The sequence below is a fragment of the Rhinopithecus bieti genome, unplaced genomic scaffold, assembly GCF_001698545.2.
Source record: "Rhinopithecus bieti isolate Rb0 unplaced genomic scaffold, ASM169854v2 scaffold_3062, whole genome shotgun sequence".
Lineage (NCBI taxonomy): Eukaryota > Metazoa > Chordata > Mammalia > Primates > Cercopithecidae > Rhinopithecus > Rhinopithecus bieti.
Window position 1 is genome coordinate 4,894,870 of NW_016804432.1, and position 19,300 is coordinate 4,914,169.

The 19,300-nt window shown below is 36.6% G+C and overlaps 1 protein-coding gene across 4 annotated transcripts in view; it reads left to right on the forward strand.

The window, feature by feature from the left end:
- Window positions 1-506: 506 nt before the first annotated feature.
- The window catches only part of LNPK (lunapark, ER junction formation factor), a 91,022-nt gene continuing 72,228 nt past the window's right edge, over window positions 507-19,300 (forward strand). Inside the window, exons 1-4 of one of the 4 annotated variants that reach the window (XM_017868317.1) lie at window positions 507-1,191; window positions 7,723-7,811; window positions 10,152-10,193; window positions 10,953-11,140. In XM_017868317.1, coding sequence (XP_017723806.1) covers window positions 7,785-7,811; window positions 10,152-10,193; window positions 10,953-11,140 — 257 coding nt within the window. In that variant the 5' untranslated portion in view covers window positions 507-1,191; window positions 7,723-7,784. Of the gene's footprint in view, window positions 1,192-1,350; window positions 1,537-7,722; window positions 7,812-10,151; window positions 10,194-10,952; window positions 11,141-19,300 lie in introns of those variants that run through there. The other 3 variants (XM_017868318.1, XM_017868316.1, XM_017868319.1) reach the window with 3 other exon arrangements.

The window sequence follows — 19,300 nt, forward strand, 5'->3', positions numbered from 1 at the left end:
GGCTCAGTTGACCAGAGGACACATTATTGGCAAGTGGAAAGCCATTCTTCCCAGTCTTCTTAGGAAAGGAAATCTTTCTGAGGTGAGATGTATTTGCAAAACTGCACAGGACTTTAATACTTTGCAACAGCAAAGGTTGAAAAACAAAATGGCTAAATTTCCATATCAAAACAGGTGAAATGTTTCTGTTCATTTTCTTCTACATTTGGAAAGTGCCTGATCCACAGTAACACACTAAACTGTAGTTCCCTTCCCCTCATCAAGTGTACAGAACTGTAACTAAATATTTAGGCAATTAGGACAAGCAAATTCCACAGCGAATTACGTGGTAGCTTCTAGTATAAATTTTCTTACCAACCAGACAATGTTCAGCTTCTTCTCTTGACAACCTGTTTGCATTGTCAAAGTTTAAATGTAACATATTAAAATTATTATACTCTTTAAAAATCATCGAAACTTTTTTTGTGTATGTAAATAGAAAAAAAACCATGAAAAATGTTTGCACATGGAGTAAAGCACGTAAATGGGGTAAAGCATGATAAAAACCTTCGCTGAAGTTTCCCTGCTCACATATTACTGTGCGCACGTCTAGTATTTTTCTCATTCGGGTATCATGTTATTTGTCTTTTCCAGTTGAGGAGGAAACTTAATACCGTTTAGGCAGCGTTTCAAATCCGAGTCAAATATAGCCTGGGTGGTTTTTTTGTGGGTCCATCTATCAGGACCTGTCAAGAGTGTTCTTGGGGTTAAGAGTTCTAAGATAGAAAACTCAGCTTATGCTGTTACCCGCAGGTTTTAAAGCAACATGATATGGCGTTTGAAGCTTACCTCACACCGGTGAGGTAAGCATCCAATCATCAAATGACCCTTTTTGACGTCCATGAGTGACAGAGACTCAAGCACTCCTGGGGGCCAGCCTGACTTTTCTTCACTGGTTTGGTTGGGAACTGGCTTCTTCGGAGCTGTGTACTCTTAACTTGCTCTGCTGCCGGCTGGCTGACAGCTGATGGGGGACTCCTCAGGACGGACTACCTTCCAGACGCACCCATCTCCATCCTCAACTTCCCAACCTTCGTCCTCCCAACTCTTCGCTCGCGCGGCGGTCTGAGACCACCAGGACCAGTTTCAGTGAGTTTCCTTCTTCAGCGAGACGGCAGAACAGGCTTTAAAAGGAAAGCAAGCAGCGGAAGAGTAAGAAATAACTATATTCTAAGAGTAATAATAAATGGCAGTACATGACTGCCACACGACAGCCTACGCTGGCTGCGGAGGCCACAGACACAGGCTCCTCACCTCCCGCCCGACCCGCCCCAACAACTGCTAGCCCCGGGTAGGGTCACGTGATGAGGGAGCGGCGCGCGCCGGCCGCGGCGCCAATTGGCGAGCGGCGGGAGCGCGGGGTTTGATGGGAAGGAGTTGGCTGGGCCTGTCTCTCTGTCAGTAGCGGCTGCTGCTTGCACTGGAGGCAGGTTGCGCGGTGGCGGCCGAGACTGGCGGGGGTGGACGCTCGGGCCGGGCTACGCCCGCTTCTTGCAGGTAGAACGCTCAAGGCAAGGGCAGTTGGGAGGGCTCTGCAGCGGGGAGGCATGCTGAGCTGTGCCCCTGGGAAATAAGCTGCAGGTTCCCCGTTTGCCTCTCCTTGGTGCCCCCGCCTCCTGCCAAGTGGCCTAGAGCTCTGCGGCGGCTGCTAGTCAGGCTGCGCGGTGGTGCGCGCTGACCCAGGCTCGCCGCCTTGTTCCCTGGATCTCCCAGCACACTGGCAGTGGTGGTGCTGGAGTCTCGAAAGCCTTTTCTCCCCTCTAGGGCTGGTAGTTTCTCCAGCTTGATTCTGGGAGATTCCGGGTGGTGACTGGCTTGAGCCCCAGCTCTTTGGCCCACCTGTGTCGAGCTTACTTCGACACAGGTGGGGCAAAGAGGTCAGAAGGTCCCAAACTAGCATTTCCTACGCTCAGCTATCCGCTTTGAGCGTTCTGTCCGCGTCGTCTTTTTCTGAGTTGTGTGGAGGCTCCAAGAGTTGGAAAGACCAGAAGGGACTGAAAACTGTCAGTGTCATGCTGCCGGGCTCTATTGTGTGGGCGTGGAGTACTTGCTACTTAGAGAAGAGGCTCTCCAACCATTGTCCTTATTCCAGGGATGGTGGGCTGTGGGGCGGACGGGAAGGGCGAAGATGCATAGTATCAGAGGCGTGGCAGAAGGAGAAAAACAAATCTAAATTCCATCAGTTCATTGTTTGCGGATTGAGAAAGAGTTGAAATTGGTCAGCTCAGCTTTGCTGATGGTGCTCTCACAGTGCTAAGCAAGACCCGTGAGTCACTGAGTTTTCCATGTTCTGCTTTTCCCACTTGGCCTCCAGTGTGTATTGCTCGGTGTCTACTGTTTTCTTGGGTGTCAGTCAGCATTGACAAAATGGACTCTATGCAACAACGGTTTGGTGGGTGTGAGTAAGCTTGGTTTCAGGAATATGTTCAAACTGGCAGGGAATGCTAATCTCTTTTCCTCAGCAGCCCCCAGAAGACCAAGTTGACTTTTAACACATTTTCTTAAACAGGAGTGGTGCGTTTAAAATTAGAATTTTAAGGTTTTCTGTTATCTATTGAGATCAGCTCAGTAATGCTGTTAATAAACTTATATAGTGTTTATATATTATAACATATAAACAAGAAAATACAAGAAAAGGAGTTATATGGCTATTAAAACGATATGATTTCATATAGAAATATTTATAATCAAATAGTAATTTTTTGGTGGTATTTAGTTCAGATGAAAATTGACTTACCATGAAAGCAAGCACTTAATCATTATATATTAAGAGGGCTTAATATATAATAGAGATGTACTTTTCATTAATTTTTTTTGAGGAGCAATAAATGTGGCTTGGGCTATTTCAGAATTGTCTTTTCAGTTAGGACATTTGAAAGTTAGAGTTCTAGAACAAATCACCTTTACTCTTCAATTGTATAGTACAATATGTTATGGAGGTACTGTTGATGGTGATTAAATAGCTTATATTTAACTTTGGAATTTGATAAACATAAAACTTCCTTTCTGTTTTCTTCAAAGGCCTACAAGATTATTTAATGGCAGAGTCTACATAATTTTTTGCTCTATTTCTTATACTAGAGAAAATGAGAGCAATCTATTTTACTAAAAATACAAACTGTGAAATAATTTTCCAATTTTAGAATTATGAAATAGGTGCTTTCTTTATAAGAAGTTAGAAAGAAATGTGTTCCATATAAATACTAGGTGTGTTTTTTGGTAATAATAATGGCTACAATTTATTAAGCAGTTACTATGTGTTGTACACTGTGCCAAATGATACATAATTTCATTTAATTTATACAACAATTCTGTGAAGTGTAGATATTTTTACCATTTTGCAGATGCAATAACTTGAGGCTTGGAGAGTTTAAGTAATCTGCCCAAGACTGCATAGCTAGTAAGTGATTGAGCCATATTTTGAATCCAGATCTATTTTATTACATTATTTTAATGTGTCTTGGAGTGAGGTGAAAATTTAAGAAAAACATTTCCCAAGATTTAAAATTCTGACACTCAAACCTGAGTGTAAATAGCCATTAGTAGAAAACATTCAAATAAGGTGGTCGACATTATTGTTCATTGAAAAACACATTTAGGTCGGATGGGGTTGCTCACGCCTGTAATCTCAGCACTTTGGGAGGCCAAGGCAGGCAGATCACTTGAGGTCACGAGTTCGAGACCAGCCAGGGCAACATGGTGAAACCCTGTCTCTACTAAAAACACAAAAATTAGCCGGGAGTGGTGGCACACATCTGTAATCCCAGCTACATGGGAGGCTGAGGCAGGAGAATCACTTGAACCCAGGTGGCAGTGGTTGTAGTGAGCTGAGATTATGCCACTGCACTCCAGCCTGGGCAACAGACAGAGTGAGATTCAGTCTCAACAAAAAGAAACACACACTTAGATGCACCCATCTCTTAAGGTCATGACAGGTCCTGTTGTGGTATCAGATCAGAGTGGAAAGAAACACTCTGTACATGTTCATGGGAGAGTTCTTGGAGAAAAGTCACTTGAGGTTGAACCAGGGCAACCTCAAGTGTCCAATCCAGGGCAAGTGAACTGATTTATGCCTCAGAAGGAAATGCATGGGCTATTCGGTTCCCATATATCTTCCATGTATTTGAAAGAAAGGAGAGATGGATTAGAAAATAGCAACAACCACAGCAGTAAAAACAGTTTGTATTGAGCAATCACTGTGTGCCAAGCACTGTTGTAAATAGTTTAGAATACATTAGGTCATTTAAGTCTTTCAACATTTAAGAGGGTCCTTAACTATCCCTCTTTTACAGATGAGGAAATTGAGTAGCAGATAGGTTAAGTAACTGAGTTGTCCAAAATTTCATAGTAAGTGGTGGGCCACAGGACTTGGAGTTAAGATATTTGTGTGGAAAGGAGAGAACCAGTGGTTGAGTACAGAAGAGATCTGAAATTAAAGCTATGGAGCAATATTTGATTTAATTGTTTAATTTTGTTATGTTTTCACATCTGTTAGAAAGTACCACCTATTACATGTGTGCATTACAGTAAATCAGTTCCTTTAATATCGGAATTTGATAGAAAAATTGCTAGTGCAGGTTGACCGTTTCTTTGATTATGAACCTGAAAGCCTGGATATGGCATTTAATGACTGTCACTCTAATATTGTTTTAGAGTACAAATTTAACAGCATAATCCCTTGCTTCTGGGGTCTTAGAGGCTAAGATGTAGATTGTTTCATTAATACCAAAACAATTCTTTAAGCAAATAATTGTCAAAATTGGTATAGTGATGTTATGCATGTATTTCATATTGTACTTACTTTAAAATTGATACACAGTAAGCAAGTAAAGGCTGTGCTTGCAGACTTCTAGTACCAGTTCTGTCCCTAGCTGGAGCTACATGATTTTGCAAATCATTTAACTTCTCTTTAATGCAGATTTAAACACTCAAATGTAATCAGATAAAGGAATTGGGTTACACGATACATTGTACTAATACTGTTTCGTGTGCTTACTACTCACTTTTCAAATCAGTAGATTTGTTTACCAACTATTTGATAATGTCAGAGGTGCTTTCATATATTTTACATATAAATGCTCCAGTCTAATCTATATGAAGCAGACTTTATTTCTGATTTTGTGTTATTGGTAATAGCTGGGTGCTTAAAAAATCAAAACTAAAATACTGTGTTTGGCTCTGCTGCTTACTGTCTTTGGGATGTTACTTAGCACACTATTTCACTTCTCTTAGATTTCTCATTTTTAAAATGGAGGGATAGTAGTATCTAAATGCTAAAATTAATATAAAGCATTTGGGCTGTGTGTAGTGGCTCACGCCTATAATCCCCAGCACTTTGAGAGACCAAGGTGGGCAGATCACTTGAGGCCAGGAGTTCGAGACCAACGTGGCCAACAAGGTGAAATCCCTGTCTCTACCAAAAAAAAAAAAAAAAAAAATTAGCCGCGTGTGGTGGCGCGTGCCTGTAGTCGCAGCTACACCTTTGGAGACTGAGGTGGGAGAACTGCTTTAACCCTGGAGATGGAGGTTGTAGTGAGCCAAGATCTCACCACTGCACTCCAGCCTGGGTGTCAGTGAGACTCTGTCTCAAAAAAAAATTTATACACACACACAAACACACACACACACTGCATTTGTTTTAGGGCCCCTAGAAATGAAGTACTTACTAAGTGTTTAACTGATACTGTTGTTTGATATTGTTGTTGTCATTAGTTTCAAATATTAAAATTTCTGATCATAGTCTCAGGGTGTGATGGTTACAAACTTGACATTGAAGAATGTAATTCTACTTCAAAATATGTAGGTTGGTTGTGTACAGAACACTGCTAGACACCATACACTAGTTCCAGAATAGTGGAATGATGTATATTTTGAGAATAACAAGTGATTCATATGAATCTACTCCCTCCACCCACCTTTTTGGTAATTATTTTTAGCATCTCAAGAGGGTTTTTTAGATTTACTTACTGTCATAATTCAGATAGAAATTTATAGTTTAATTCATGAAAGTTCCTGGATTTTCTACAACCATGTTTTAGAAAATACTAAATGATTAATAACATTTAGCTTGCAACTTAAATATGACTTGAAACATTCATTATAGTTATAAACTTTTGAGTTTTCAGGACAGATTATAGGTGTTTCTGTCCTTAAAATTACTTTGTGAGTAAAACTATTTTACAGTTAAGCTCTTTGTTACTTTTCTAAGAAACTCCAAGATAGCTATGCCTTATGCTAATTATAGTATATAAATAATTTTGTGGAGTGAGTGTTCTTACTTGATACTGGTATTATTTTGTGTTTACGTTTACAGTTAAAAAATGTGAGAAATATGACATAGGTAACCTTTTTGGGGGTGGAAAAGAAGTAGTTTTATACATTGGCAAGTATCCAACTGTAACCTGGTTAAAATACGTCAGTTTGAAATACTTTTAACAATTCAACTTAAAAGAATAAAAATTTACATAATCATTGTCCAGTAAGTTGATTTAGAATATAATATTGTTGAGTCTATTATAAAACATTTGAGAGTCATAGAAAAACAACTAAAAGAAGTGGTTATAGAGCTAGCTGAATTGAAGGTCAACTAGCTTCAGGGACTTGTACACAATGTTAGGGAGAAATGTTTATTTGGGCATTGAACAGTAGTGTTTAGTAATAGAGGCTAGAAATCTGAAGATAAAGGGACTCTAGGCCATATTTCTTCTGAGCTATTGGACAAATCACTAAACCTCTTTTCACTTAGTTTTCTTATCTGTGAGATGGTAATACTAAAGACTATCCTATGAGAAAGTGGTAGTATTATTAACTGTAATTTAGAGAAAAGAAAATTAAGGCTTAGAATCATTAAGTGATTTGCTAAAGGTCACAGATAGCCTTGTAATCCTTATTTTCTTATTAATAACTTGGTTGCGGCTTTCTCTTATTACTTGTAAGGTTGTATTCTAAACATTGTAAAACACTCCTACTCCAGATAACTAGTTTAGTTGGGAGACAGCTGGATGGTAGAAATGATTTTATTTAAGTATATAGTATGAAAGTAGTATGGTAAAACTTTGTTCCCAGAACAACATAGAGAACATATTTTAAAGAATAGAAAATAGCAAAGTGGTAAGAATATACATTTCTAAACTTCATTGTCATTTAAAAAGCTTTTCAAACTTTATTTTCACTTTTAAATCTGTTCTGGTTTTGAAGAATGGATTTTTAAAAGGTGGACTTGGCAGTGTGCGATGACTCACGCCTGTAATCCCAGCACTTTGGGAGGCCGAGGTGGGCAGATCACTTGAGGCCAGGAGTTCAAAACCAGCCTGGTCAACATAGCAAAACTCTGTCTCTATCAAGAATATAAAAATTAGCCAGGCGTAGTGGTGCACACCTGTAGTCCCAGCTCCTCAGGAGGCTGAGGCACAAGAATCGCTTAACCTGGGAGGCGGAAGTTGCAATGAGGTGAGAATCTGCCTCTGCACTCTAGCGTGGGCAACACAGAGAGACTCCATCTCAAAAAATAATAATAATAAATAAAGGTAGACTCTATCCCAATAACTGTCTGATATCAAATTCCATACATGTGGAGTCCAAAGAAATTAATATTTCATAACATTTTTTAGGCAGTATTGCAACATCTATAGTGGGTATGCTGTGTGTTTAACTTAACATTTTAAATACTTGCTTTATTTCTAGCTGTGAATTCCTTTGGACAATTGATGATATTTATCATTGAGCCCAGTTTCTACAAATAAAAGATGGGTGGATTATTTTCTCGATGGAGGGTAAGGTACTTTTCTTTACAGCTAGTTCTTGAGTCTAATATAAAAGTGTCACATAAAGCTATTTGTGAAAGTCTCCTTTCATTATAGCCCTGAATAGTAGTTTGCTGTTTTCCTTAACTTTTTTTCTTCTCTTTTGAATTACTTTTCTATTTTTTTATTTTGATACTTCCAGTTGTTCTGTAGGTGTCCAATGCCTCTGTGTAACAGAATTATTTCACTTGGATGTATGAATTATTTTTATTTCTATATTTCTGTATTTGTGTGCAAATGGCTATCTTGTTTTCTTATACTCCCTAAGTTTCAAGCTTATTTGAAAGGTAGTTGAAAATAAGTATTCTAGGCCGGGTGCGGTGGCTCACGCCTGTAATCCCAGCACTTTGGGAGGCCGAGGTGGGCAGATCATGAGTTCAGGAGTTCGAGACCAGCCTACCAACATGGTGAACCCCTGTCTCCACTAAAAATACAGAAATTAGCTCGGCGTAGTGGTGTGCACCTATAGTCCCAGCTACTTGGGAGGCTGAGGCAGGAGAATGAACCCAGGAGGCAGAGGTTGCAGTGAGCCGAGATCATGCCACTGCACTCCAGCCTGGGTGACAGAGCAAGACTCTGTCTCAAAAAAAAAGAAAAAAAAGTATTCTATACAATATTTGTTTCTTACACACTGTATCTTTTTACTTGAAGCTTATCATAAATATTGACTAAAGTCACACTGCATGTGCTTTTAGAATTTATAGGTTAAACAAAATTAGAAATTCAGTTTGATTTTATTGGATAAGCTTTTAGAGGAAGTATCTCAAAGTTACAGCTCGAAAATATGAATTGTATAAATTATATAACCCTGTCTCTACTAAAAATACAGAAATTAGCTGGGCATGTGGTGGGCGCCTGTAATCCCAGCTACTCAGGAGGCTGAGGCAGGATCGCTTGAACCCAGAAGACAAAGGTTGCAGTGAGCCGAGATTGTGCCACTGCACTCCAGCCTGGGTGACAGAGCTAGACTCTGTCTCAAATAAAAGAAAAAAAATTTATATAAATGCTCTTTTCAAACGTAAGAGGAGATAAGGTAGTCTAGGATAAACTACTTACTTTTTTTTTCTCCTTACTACCATAATAATAGAGTCTAACTATACTTGGTACATAACTTAGGTTTTGGGCTGTTGCTGGAACAGCTTTGTTTTGGATCAGCATTATATTGACCCTGTTATGACCTTTTAATAATCTGCCCAAGGATCAAATTTATCTCTTCTTGCTTTGTCTTTCATATTAGGTTGAACCATATGGAATTGCCAGTATTCAACTGCTTGGACTTAGCAAAATGTCAATTTCATATGGTTAACTCTAATGTTAACAACTCTTATGGGAACTACAATGACCTGATATTCATTACCCTCTTGGATTGTTGAGTATGTAATTGGTAAATATTTTTTCAAGTGTTTTATGAGTGATTTTGGCTGATTTTTATTCTAGATGTATAAAAAATACCTTTGGCAAACAAGCTTTGCTATAATGAAGTATTCTTAGATGTCCTTTTAAAATCTGATCTTCAAAAACTACTTTAGGAATTTAGAATGAAGATAGCCTGTTGATTTTGACCTCCAGAGTCTTAAGTGAACTTTTAGCAATAGCCAATCAGACTATTTTTAGTCTGTAAATTTTTTTAATGTGTTAATTCTTTTGAGTAATCATTCCTAAGAAATTTTTTGGAGGAAAATATACTTTTTTTTGTTTTTTAATTTAATTTAAAAAATTTTTTGAGATGCAGTCTTACTCTGTCACCCAGGCTAGAGTGCAGTGGTGCGATCTCAGCTCACTGCAATGTCTGGCTCCCGGGTTCAAGCAATTCTCGTGCCTCAGCCTCCTGAGTAGCTGGGATTACAAGCACATGCCACCACACCCAGCTAATTTTTGGATTTTTAGTAGAGACAGCATTTCACCATGTTGACCAGGCTGGTCTCAAACTCCTGACCCTAAGTGATCCGCTCACCTTGGCCTCCCAAAGTGCAGGTGCGAGCCACCGTACCTGGCCAAAATTTGTTTCTTTCTATAACAGTGTGTTTTATTGAGGTTAAGAATGGTAAAAATTGAGCCATCAGAATTCAAAGTCTTTCTAGGATTAAAAAAAGGTAAGTAGGGAAATGCTTATTTCTTTACTCTTACGTAGTTCTGTTTGCAATTATAATTTTTGTTTAAGTAAATCTTAGTTATAAACAAGAATACATATTTGCCTGATAACATTTGAGAAAATTCAATTTTGAAATAAATGTTCTTTAATGATTATATCAAAACGTGAAAGTTTGTGATAAGTTTTAATGCTGTCTCTTGTTTCTGTTTCTATAACAGACAAAACCTTCAACTGTAGAAGTTCTAGAAAGTATAGATAAGGTATGTTCTTTGGCTCTGAGGTATTTTAATTCATTTTAGGTATTAAATAAATACTATTGTAGTATATATTATTTTGGAGACCAAATCTGGTATGGGAATTTAGAAATGATATAGAGTGAGTCTGAGAACTTTAATGTTATGTGACCTCAAAAAAATCTAAAGTCTATCAGTGACTTAAGAAGTCTGTTTCAAGTAATAGAGCCAGTTAGAATGAAATTAGATCTGTAGTGTGGTGTAAATAAATGTTACAGGTAGGACAAAATAGATGAGACACTGTATAATAGTTTTATCAGTCTACAAAATTTTCACAGCTTTTATATAGTATTATAAAAAATGATTTTCTGGGAATATGGAGAGTGATAAATAGATGGGTTACTGTTTTAATTTTTATTAATTCTTTTTCTTATTGCCAGATTTTTAAAATGCCTTTTATAGAAGGAATTATTACTTATTTGACTCAACAAATATTATTGCTGATACCAATTTCATTCCCTGAATCTTTGCCAATTTGATAGTTTAAAAATAGTAATTAATTTTGCATTGTAAAATTGCTTTGTTAGAATAAGCACTATAAATTTTTAACTTGTTTTAGTTTTCTTTTCCATATTATGTTCTGTTTTAAACGGTTAGGGTATTATGCTTTATTGAAGTTTAAATAAGAGTTTTTTCTTAAATATCTTTCCTGTTAACATTTTTTAACATTTTAATTTCTTTATGAAGTTTGAAATTTACTAACAGGGAATAATTTTCTCTTAACAGGAAATTCAAGCATTGGAAGAATTTAGGGAAAAAAATCAGAGATTACAAAAATTATGGGTTGGAAGATTAATTCTGTATTCCTCAGTTCTCTATCTGTTTACATGCTTAATTGTATATTTGTGGTATCTTCCTGATGAATTTACAGCAAGACTTGCCATGACACTCCCATTTTTTGCTTTTCCATTGATGTAAGTAAATTATTCTTTTTGTTGATCTTTTCCTTTTCTGACTAGAGAGTGTTAATGTATATCTAGTGTATATATTCAGTCTCTTTATTATTAAATGGTAATATCTGACTGAGTTTGAATTTCTTTCACAATTTGAAAAAATTTTTTTAAAATAGTAGAACAATTGTTTTAAACCTTCATTTGTAATCCAATATACCTGAGGAGTATTACCTAGTAATATGAGTAATAATTGCTCTATATGGCAATGTTTTATGATTTTTTAGTAGATGACCATGCTCCCCTAGGGGCATTGGGTGTGGAGTAGGGGGTAATGGCAAGTGGGGCAGGGTTTGTAAAACCAAAAGAATAACTGCTCAAATTATTCTGAATGTATTCCATTCACCCCAACTCTGTTTCCCTCCTTTTACTGCTGTATAGTCACTGCTATAAAGCAATTGACCCTTATTTTATAAATATTTTATAATATAACACTGTATAGGAGGTATATCATGACTGAGAATTTTGGGAGACAATTTGATAAAAAGTTTGTTTATTCAGTCAACAAGTATTTATGGGTACCAATTGTTTAGACATTGGATTATAATGGTGTATGGTACATAAAAATACAAAACTCTCTGACTGTGTATCTTAGACTGCAAACATTAAGTAATGAGTATGATGAATGTTATAAGAGAGAAGTGTAAAATGCTATGGGAGCATTTAATAGGGGCATTGCCTCAGTCTGGGTACTACTATAAAAAATGTGTTTGTTTAGTCTTTAGTGCAGGGCATATTTTCAAATTGGAACTCCTGAAGCTTGTAAAATTGTAAGTTTGTATGTAGCTACAAGAGCTGAAATTGAGTGCTTTCATAATATTGCAAAATAATTGTCTCTGCTAATTTCTTTGTTTTCACGTTTTGAAATCTTTTGGAATGCTTTTATCCCAGTAGTAGTGGATTTTGTAATTGTGAGCCCCTTTTCCTTGTTTCCCTTATACTTTTTTCATAAGAGGAGAGAAAAGCAATTTACAAAGTAGAATGAGATGTTTAGTTGATTTAAGTACTTTTAAACACTCAGAAATGCGCTTTACATCTATTTCCATATAAAGATTAATTTTTTTGATCATAAAAGACTTGTATCTAGTTGTAACAGAATGTCTGATAGGGAACTCTACTGTGTTAATTATAATGGCTATCCAAAAACTATGATTTAGATTTGCTGTTATGATTCATAAAAGTTTTTTCGGGGGCAAATAAATTATATACTAATTGTTCTTTAGAAGCAGGAAAACTTCATTTCTTTAAAAAATGTAATTTCTTCAATTCAATCTTTCTGATATTTTGGATATGAAGCTTTCTAATCCTTACTGTGTCGCTCTGATTTTTCTGCATCACCTGCATCTAGTATATCTTGGCTTGTTTAGCTTCAAAGCCATTTTTCACTTTGTCTCATTGATATTTGTGACCTCGTTCTCAACTGTAGTAGCTTCTATTTTAGTGAGCTTTTCACTTTTTGAAGCAAAGACCGGTTATCCAACAAAGAATAACATTGTCCTTCTGATCGATGACAATCAAAAAAGCATGAAATAAAACACAATGTGAAAGTGGATGTGGTAAAAAGAAAGAAGACTTAATACAGGACATTTTCTTATGTGTGTAACATGAATTGTTGCTTTTTGTGTGTAATGTGAGCTTATCCCTGGACTTTTTTCTTTGGGAAACAGTGTCTTAGTTTGTTAGTGTTGCTATAAAGGAATACCTGAGGCTAGGTAGTTTATAAAGAAACGAGGTTTATTTGGCTCATGGTTCTGTAGACTGTGCAAGAAGTATGGCACCAGCATCTGCATCTGGTGAGGGCCTCAGGCTGCTTCACTCCTGGTGGAAGGTGACGGGGGGACAGCATATGCAGAGATCACTTGGTGAGAGAGAAAGCAAGAGATAGGGGAGGTGCCAGTTTCTTTTTAACAACCAGCTCTCTCAGGAACTAATAGAGGGCAAACCTCACCATGCCCTAGGGTGGACATTCATCTGTTCATGAGATCCACCCCCGTGACCCAAACACCTCCCATTAGGCCCCACCTCCAACACTGGGGGACAAATTTCAACATGAGGTTTGGAGAATCAAATATCTAAATTATAGCAAACAGTTTTGAGGGCTGGACTCGGATTTACTTAAAGACTTAGAGGCAAAAGGGACAATAAAGTATGTTGTTTTGCTCAACACTGTCTATATTGATTATATAGTTTAGAAATCTACCTGATATCTGTAAAAAGTGACTGCTGTCTACACATTCCCAGTTTCCCAAATGCTTTTACTGGAAAGGTCATGGATCAAGACTGAGCATATATTGTATAACTATTCCAAAATTATTCTTTATGGTAGAATATCAATACTCTATATAACATCCTTTGAAATCTATTATATTTTTACTTCAGAATGTAATATGGAGGAGTTTAGTATAATTCCACTGTTTTTCTGCCTTTCAGATTCAATAGTATATTTATCTCCCTCTGATCTTTTCTTTTTTTTTTTTTGAGACGGAGTCTTGCTCTGTCGCCCGGGCTGGAGTGCAGTGGCCGGATCTCAGCTCACTGCAAGCTCCGCCTCCCGGGTTCACGCCATTCTCCTGCCTCAGCCTCCCGAGTAGCTGGGACTACAGGCGCCCGCCAGGTCGCCCGGCTAGTTTTCGTATTTTAGTAGAGACGGGGTTTCACCATGTTAGCCAGGATGGTCTTGATCTCCTGACCTCGTGATCCACCCGTCTCGGCCTCCCAAAGTGCTGGGATTACAGGCTTGAGCCACCGCGCCCGGCCTCCCTCTGATCTTTTCAAGTATTACTGAAACTTAAATCATAATATAAATGCTGAATTTATTTTGTAGGAGTCATTAAGACTACACACCATATTGAGGGAAGGTTTGAGTTACGTAAAGTTACAATTTTGTATTTCTGCATTATTCTGGCAAATATGCATTACCTCGGGAGTTGGTTCATTTTCTAAGTCAGCAACCATTAAGTTTTGTTTCTGTGTTAACTAATGCTACAAGCAATCTTGTAGACTTTTACTTCTGGATACCTTACTTTTATAAATTTTAACTTTCTAGACATGTCATTCTCTGTAATTTTAGAGACTGATCATCATCATGAGATATTGACTTTCCCAAAGGAGTTAGCCATAACTTTCTTATTTGGTTTGTTTTTGCCTCTCAAAATGGGGTTGTTGGGGAAGAAATTTAAGCAAGGGAATTGAGGAAGGTAGTCATATTCCTATTTCTCTTCTTGTATCTCCACTTAAATTGAAAGCCATTTAAGGATAGGGATTTGTTCTTATATAATTTTCATGCCTCCTGTCTCTACCCACAAGTAGCACATGTTAGGTATTTCCTCAATCTAGCTAGGTTGACAAACATAATTTGTAACCTTTTGAAGAAAGTTAAATGTTTGTTTCATGATACATTAATAAGAATACAAGTGTCTTTTAGCCAGGCGGGGTGGCTCACGCCTATAATCTCAGCACTTTGGGAGGCCGAGGTGGGTAGATCACGAGGTTAGGAGATCGGGACCATCCTGGCTAACATGGTAAAACCCCGTCTCTACTAAAAATACAAAAAATTAGCCCAGCATGGTGGTGGGCTCCTTAGTCCCAGCTACTCGGGAGGCTGAGGCAGGAGGATGGCATGAACCCCGGGAGGGAGAGCTTACTGTGAGCCCAGGTCGAGCCACTGCACTCCAACCTGGGCGACAGGCCCAGAAATAACCTCAAAAGGAATTTTTAGATACGGCTTTTATATATAATAAAGAAGACATTTGTAAGGAAAAATGGTGTTGAGTTATATGCCCCCCAAAAAAAACAAAAGCAAGAAGTACTCGATTCTTATTTTTTACACCAAAATAAATCATTGTTACTATTTTCCCTAAACAGGAAGGTAATTTTTGCTGAAGTCTTTGGTGGTTAAATAAGCTGACATAATTGAAATTGAAAAATGAAGTCGACATAATTATAAATATTAAGACCTGCATATCAATTCAACTTTAGCTTTTGTTTTTTTTTTGTTTTGTTTTGAGACAGAGTTTTACTCTGTTGCCCAGGCTGGAGTGAAATGGCAAAATCTTGACTCACTACATCCTCTGCCTCCCAGGCTCAAGCTCTCATGCCTCAGCCTCCTAAGTAGTGGGAATTATAGGCATTCACTAATTCCTGTCTAATTTTTGTGTGTTTGTTTGTTTGTTTGTTTTAGTAGAGATGGGGTGTCAGCATGTTGACCAGGTTGGTCTTGAACTCTTGGCCTCAAGTGATCTGCCCGTCTCGGCCTCACAAAGTGTTGGTATTACAGGCATGAGCCACCATGCCCAGCTCATTGTTAGATTTATATATTGCTAAATCTCATCTAAAAACATTTTTATAAATTGGATAGGGCTTATGATATGGTTGTTTGAAAAAGAACACAAGTTTGGCAGAAAGGGCGAAAGAGGTAACAAAATAATGTTGTATAATATGAAGGTTGGTGAAAAACCACCAGGTTTATAGAATGTTAATTCTTTACCCAAAGTAAGGAAGGTTTAGTTATATTGATTGAATTGAGATATTCTGCTATATTTCAACTTTTAGCATTTTTAGTTTGAGTACAGTGAAACACTGAATATTGAGGTTTTAAAATGTTGAAGCTGTCCTCTGTGTGATTCTATTATATTGAAGTTCCAAGTATTTGCTGCTAGGACACATATTTTTTTAGTTCAAGTCATTAGATATTATTGAACAAAAATACATGCTGTAGTAATGTTCCAAGTAGCATTAATTTCATTCAGAAAAGAACAAATGCTTCGATGAATGTGAGTCAAAGAATTTTTATTTCTCACCTGATTGTATATATGAATGTAGTGATTTTCTATACCAATTTGATACTCAACTGCAATAATAGTCTTATTGTTTCTAATAATTTTTTTGGTTGATTCTTTGAGAGTTTCCAAGTATGCAGTCATATAATCTGTAAATAGCAATAATTTTACCACCTCCTTTTGTTTTTTTCATTTGATATTTTTTCTTGTTAGATATTTTTGATTTTTTTTTCTCTTGGCTAATTATGTTAGCTTAACAGGACAGTGTTGTAGAGAAAATAGTGGACATACTTGATGTATTTTTTGGGAATTCTTCTGATGTTTCAGGGCATTATTCTGACTTTTGGATTGAGACAGATACATTTGATCATGTTAAGGAATTTTCTACCTATTCTTACTGTATTTAGTTTTTTTGTTTTTTGTTTTTTAAACCAAGAAAGGTTGTTGAATGTTGTTAAATACAATTCATTATCTGTGGAGATTCCATATGACTTTTCATCTTCTCTTGATACGAAGGGATTATATTAAACATTGAACATTCTTGAATTCCAGGAAAAATTTCTGCTTTCGGTATTGTGATCATTTTATAAAAGCATCCAAAAACTTTTCTTTATTTTCATTCTTTATTTGTTGAAATAATAGCACTGTACATGTATTTGAAACTATGATACTTTCTGACCACTGCTTTAGTTTTATGCCATGGGTCTTGATATATAGTGATTTATTTTGGTTATTTACAAGATAGGATTTTTTTAGAAGGAGTTATAATCTGTGAGTTATTTATGGATGGCAAATATATATTTATATTTTTATTTATTGTCTTAGTTACAATTTCTAGTTTTATTGTATTGCTTTCAGAGAATGTTAAATATTTCTGATTTAAATTTATTGAGTTTTTTGGTGGAATGTTATTTGGTCAATTTTTTAAGTGTTTCATGAACATTTGAAGATATATTCTCTTTTTTCAGTTACACAGAGTTTAATATTAGCAATGAGAACTACCTTATGCTGTATAGATCTTCTATATCCTAATAAAAATGTATTTCTACTTTTCCCTGTATTTCTTTTAGTTTTGTTTTATGAATGTTGATGCTTTGCTTTTTGCATGAGTACTTCTGTTGTATCTTCATTGTAAACACATCCTTTAAAAAGAATTTTTAATTTTGAAAAAATTATAGGTTTACAGGAAGTTACAGAAAAAAATGTACAGGCAGGTTGCAGGTACCCTCACCTACCTTACCCCAATGGTAACATTTATACAGTAGTTTTTCCTTCATCCACAATTTTGCCCTCTGCAGTTTCAGTTAACTGTGGTCAGTTGCAGTCTGAAAATATTAGTTTTTCGAGAGAGACTACATTCATATAACTTTTATTGCAGTATAGTTATACTTGTTCTATTTTATTATTGGTTATTTTTGTTAATCTCTTACTTTGCCTAATTTATAAATTAAATCCCTATACCTACATGATATGTATGTATATAAAAAAACTTCGTATATGTTGGGTTTGGTACTGTTCATGGTTTCAGGCATCCACTGGGGATCTTGGAACATATCACTGAGATTAAGGGAGAACTACTGTAGTAAACTTTCACACCCAGGAAATTGACATTTCTTCAATCCACGGAGCCTATTCAGATTTCATCAGTTTTATATAAATTCCTTTGAGTGGGTTTTATATTTCTATGCAATTTTATCACCTGTAGCTTTGTGTAACCACCCCACAATTCAGATCCAGAACTGTTCCCGTCACCACAAGGCTCCTTTTTGCTACTCCTTTATAGCCATACATGTCTTCCTCCACTTTCCCCATTCCTAACCCCTGCCGTCCATTAATCTGTTTTCTATCTCCACAAATTTGTTATTTCGAGAATGTTACAAAATGGAATCACATAGTATGTAACCTTTTGAAATTGGCGTTTTTTTGCTCAGTATATTCTTGAGATTCATCCAAGTTGTTCAATGTATCAATAGTTCCTTTCTTTCTCTGAGTAGTATTCGGTGGTATTAATGTACCATAGTTTAACCATTCACCTGCTGAAGACCATTTGCATTGTTTCCAGTTCTTGCTATTACAAATAAGCCTGCAATGAATATTTTGTACAGGTTTTTATATGAACATAAGTCATTTCTCTGGGGTGTGTGCCCAAGGGTGCAAATGCTGGAGCATATAGTAAGTACATGTTAGTTGTATAAGAAATTGCTAAACTTTTTTTCAGAGTAAATATACCATTTTACATTGCCACTAGGTGGGTATGAGTGATCTAGTTTCTCTACATCCTTGCCAGCAGTTGGTGTTAATCACTATTTTCTGTTTTGACTGTTCTGATAGGTATGTAGCAGTATCTCATTGTGGTTTTAATTTTTATTTTCCTAATGGCTGAGGATGTTTCATGTGCTTATTTGCCATTAATATGTATCTTTTTCAGCAAAATGTTTATTCATGACTTTTGTCCAATTTTCTAATTGGATTATTCGTTTTTGTTACTCTTGAATTTTGAGAATTCTATATATATTATAGATAAAAGTTCTGTCTGGGTGCAGTGGCTCACACCTGTCATCCCAGCACTTTGGGAGGCTGAGGCCGGTGGATCACGAAGTCAGGAGTTCAAGACCAGCCTGACCAACATGTGAAACCTCGTCTCTACAAAAAATGCAAAAATTAGCCAGTGCATAGTGGCGCGTGCCTGTAATCCCAGCCACTCAGGAGGCTGAGGCAGGAGAATCACTTGAACCCAGGAGGCGGAGGTTTCAGTGAATCGAGATCGCACCCCACTGCACTCCAGCCTGGGCAACAGAGCTACACTCCGTCTCAAACAAAACAAAAAAACCAAACAAAAAAAAGTTGTTTGTTGGATATATATCGTTTACAGCTTTTTTCCCCCTAGTCTTTAGATTGTCTTTTCATTCTCCCAGCAGGGTCTTCTGCAGAGCAAAAGTTTTTAATTTTGATGAGGTTCAAGTTATCAGTTTTCCCTTTGTTAATTGTGTTTTCTTGTCAATTCTGAGACCACTTTACCTTGCTACAGGTTGGGAAGGTGTTTCTCTTATTTTTTTCTATGCTTTAATTTTTTTTTTTTTTTTTTTTTTTTTTTTTTTACATTTAAGTTCATATCCATTTTGAGTTAATCAAGGGTTCAGGTCGAGGTGGTTTAATTTTTTTTTTTTTTTTTTTTTGGCCTGTGGATGTGCTCAGTTTGCTGCTAGCAACATTTTTTGGAACAGGAATGAGCATTTTTTTTTTTTTAAACTTTATAATGGTGACTTTTTTTTAGTTTAAAGGTTTTTTAAAAATTTGACCATTGGGTTTTAAGATCACAATCCTTGTTTTGTTTGCATTTGCCTGC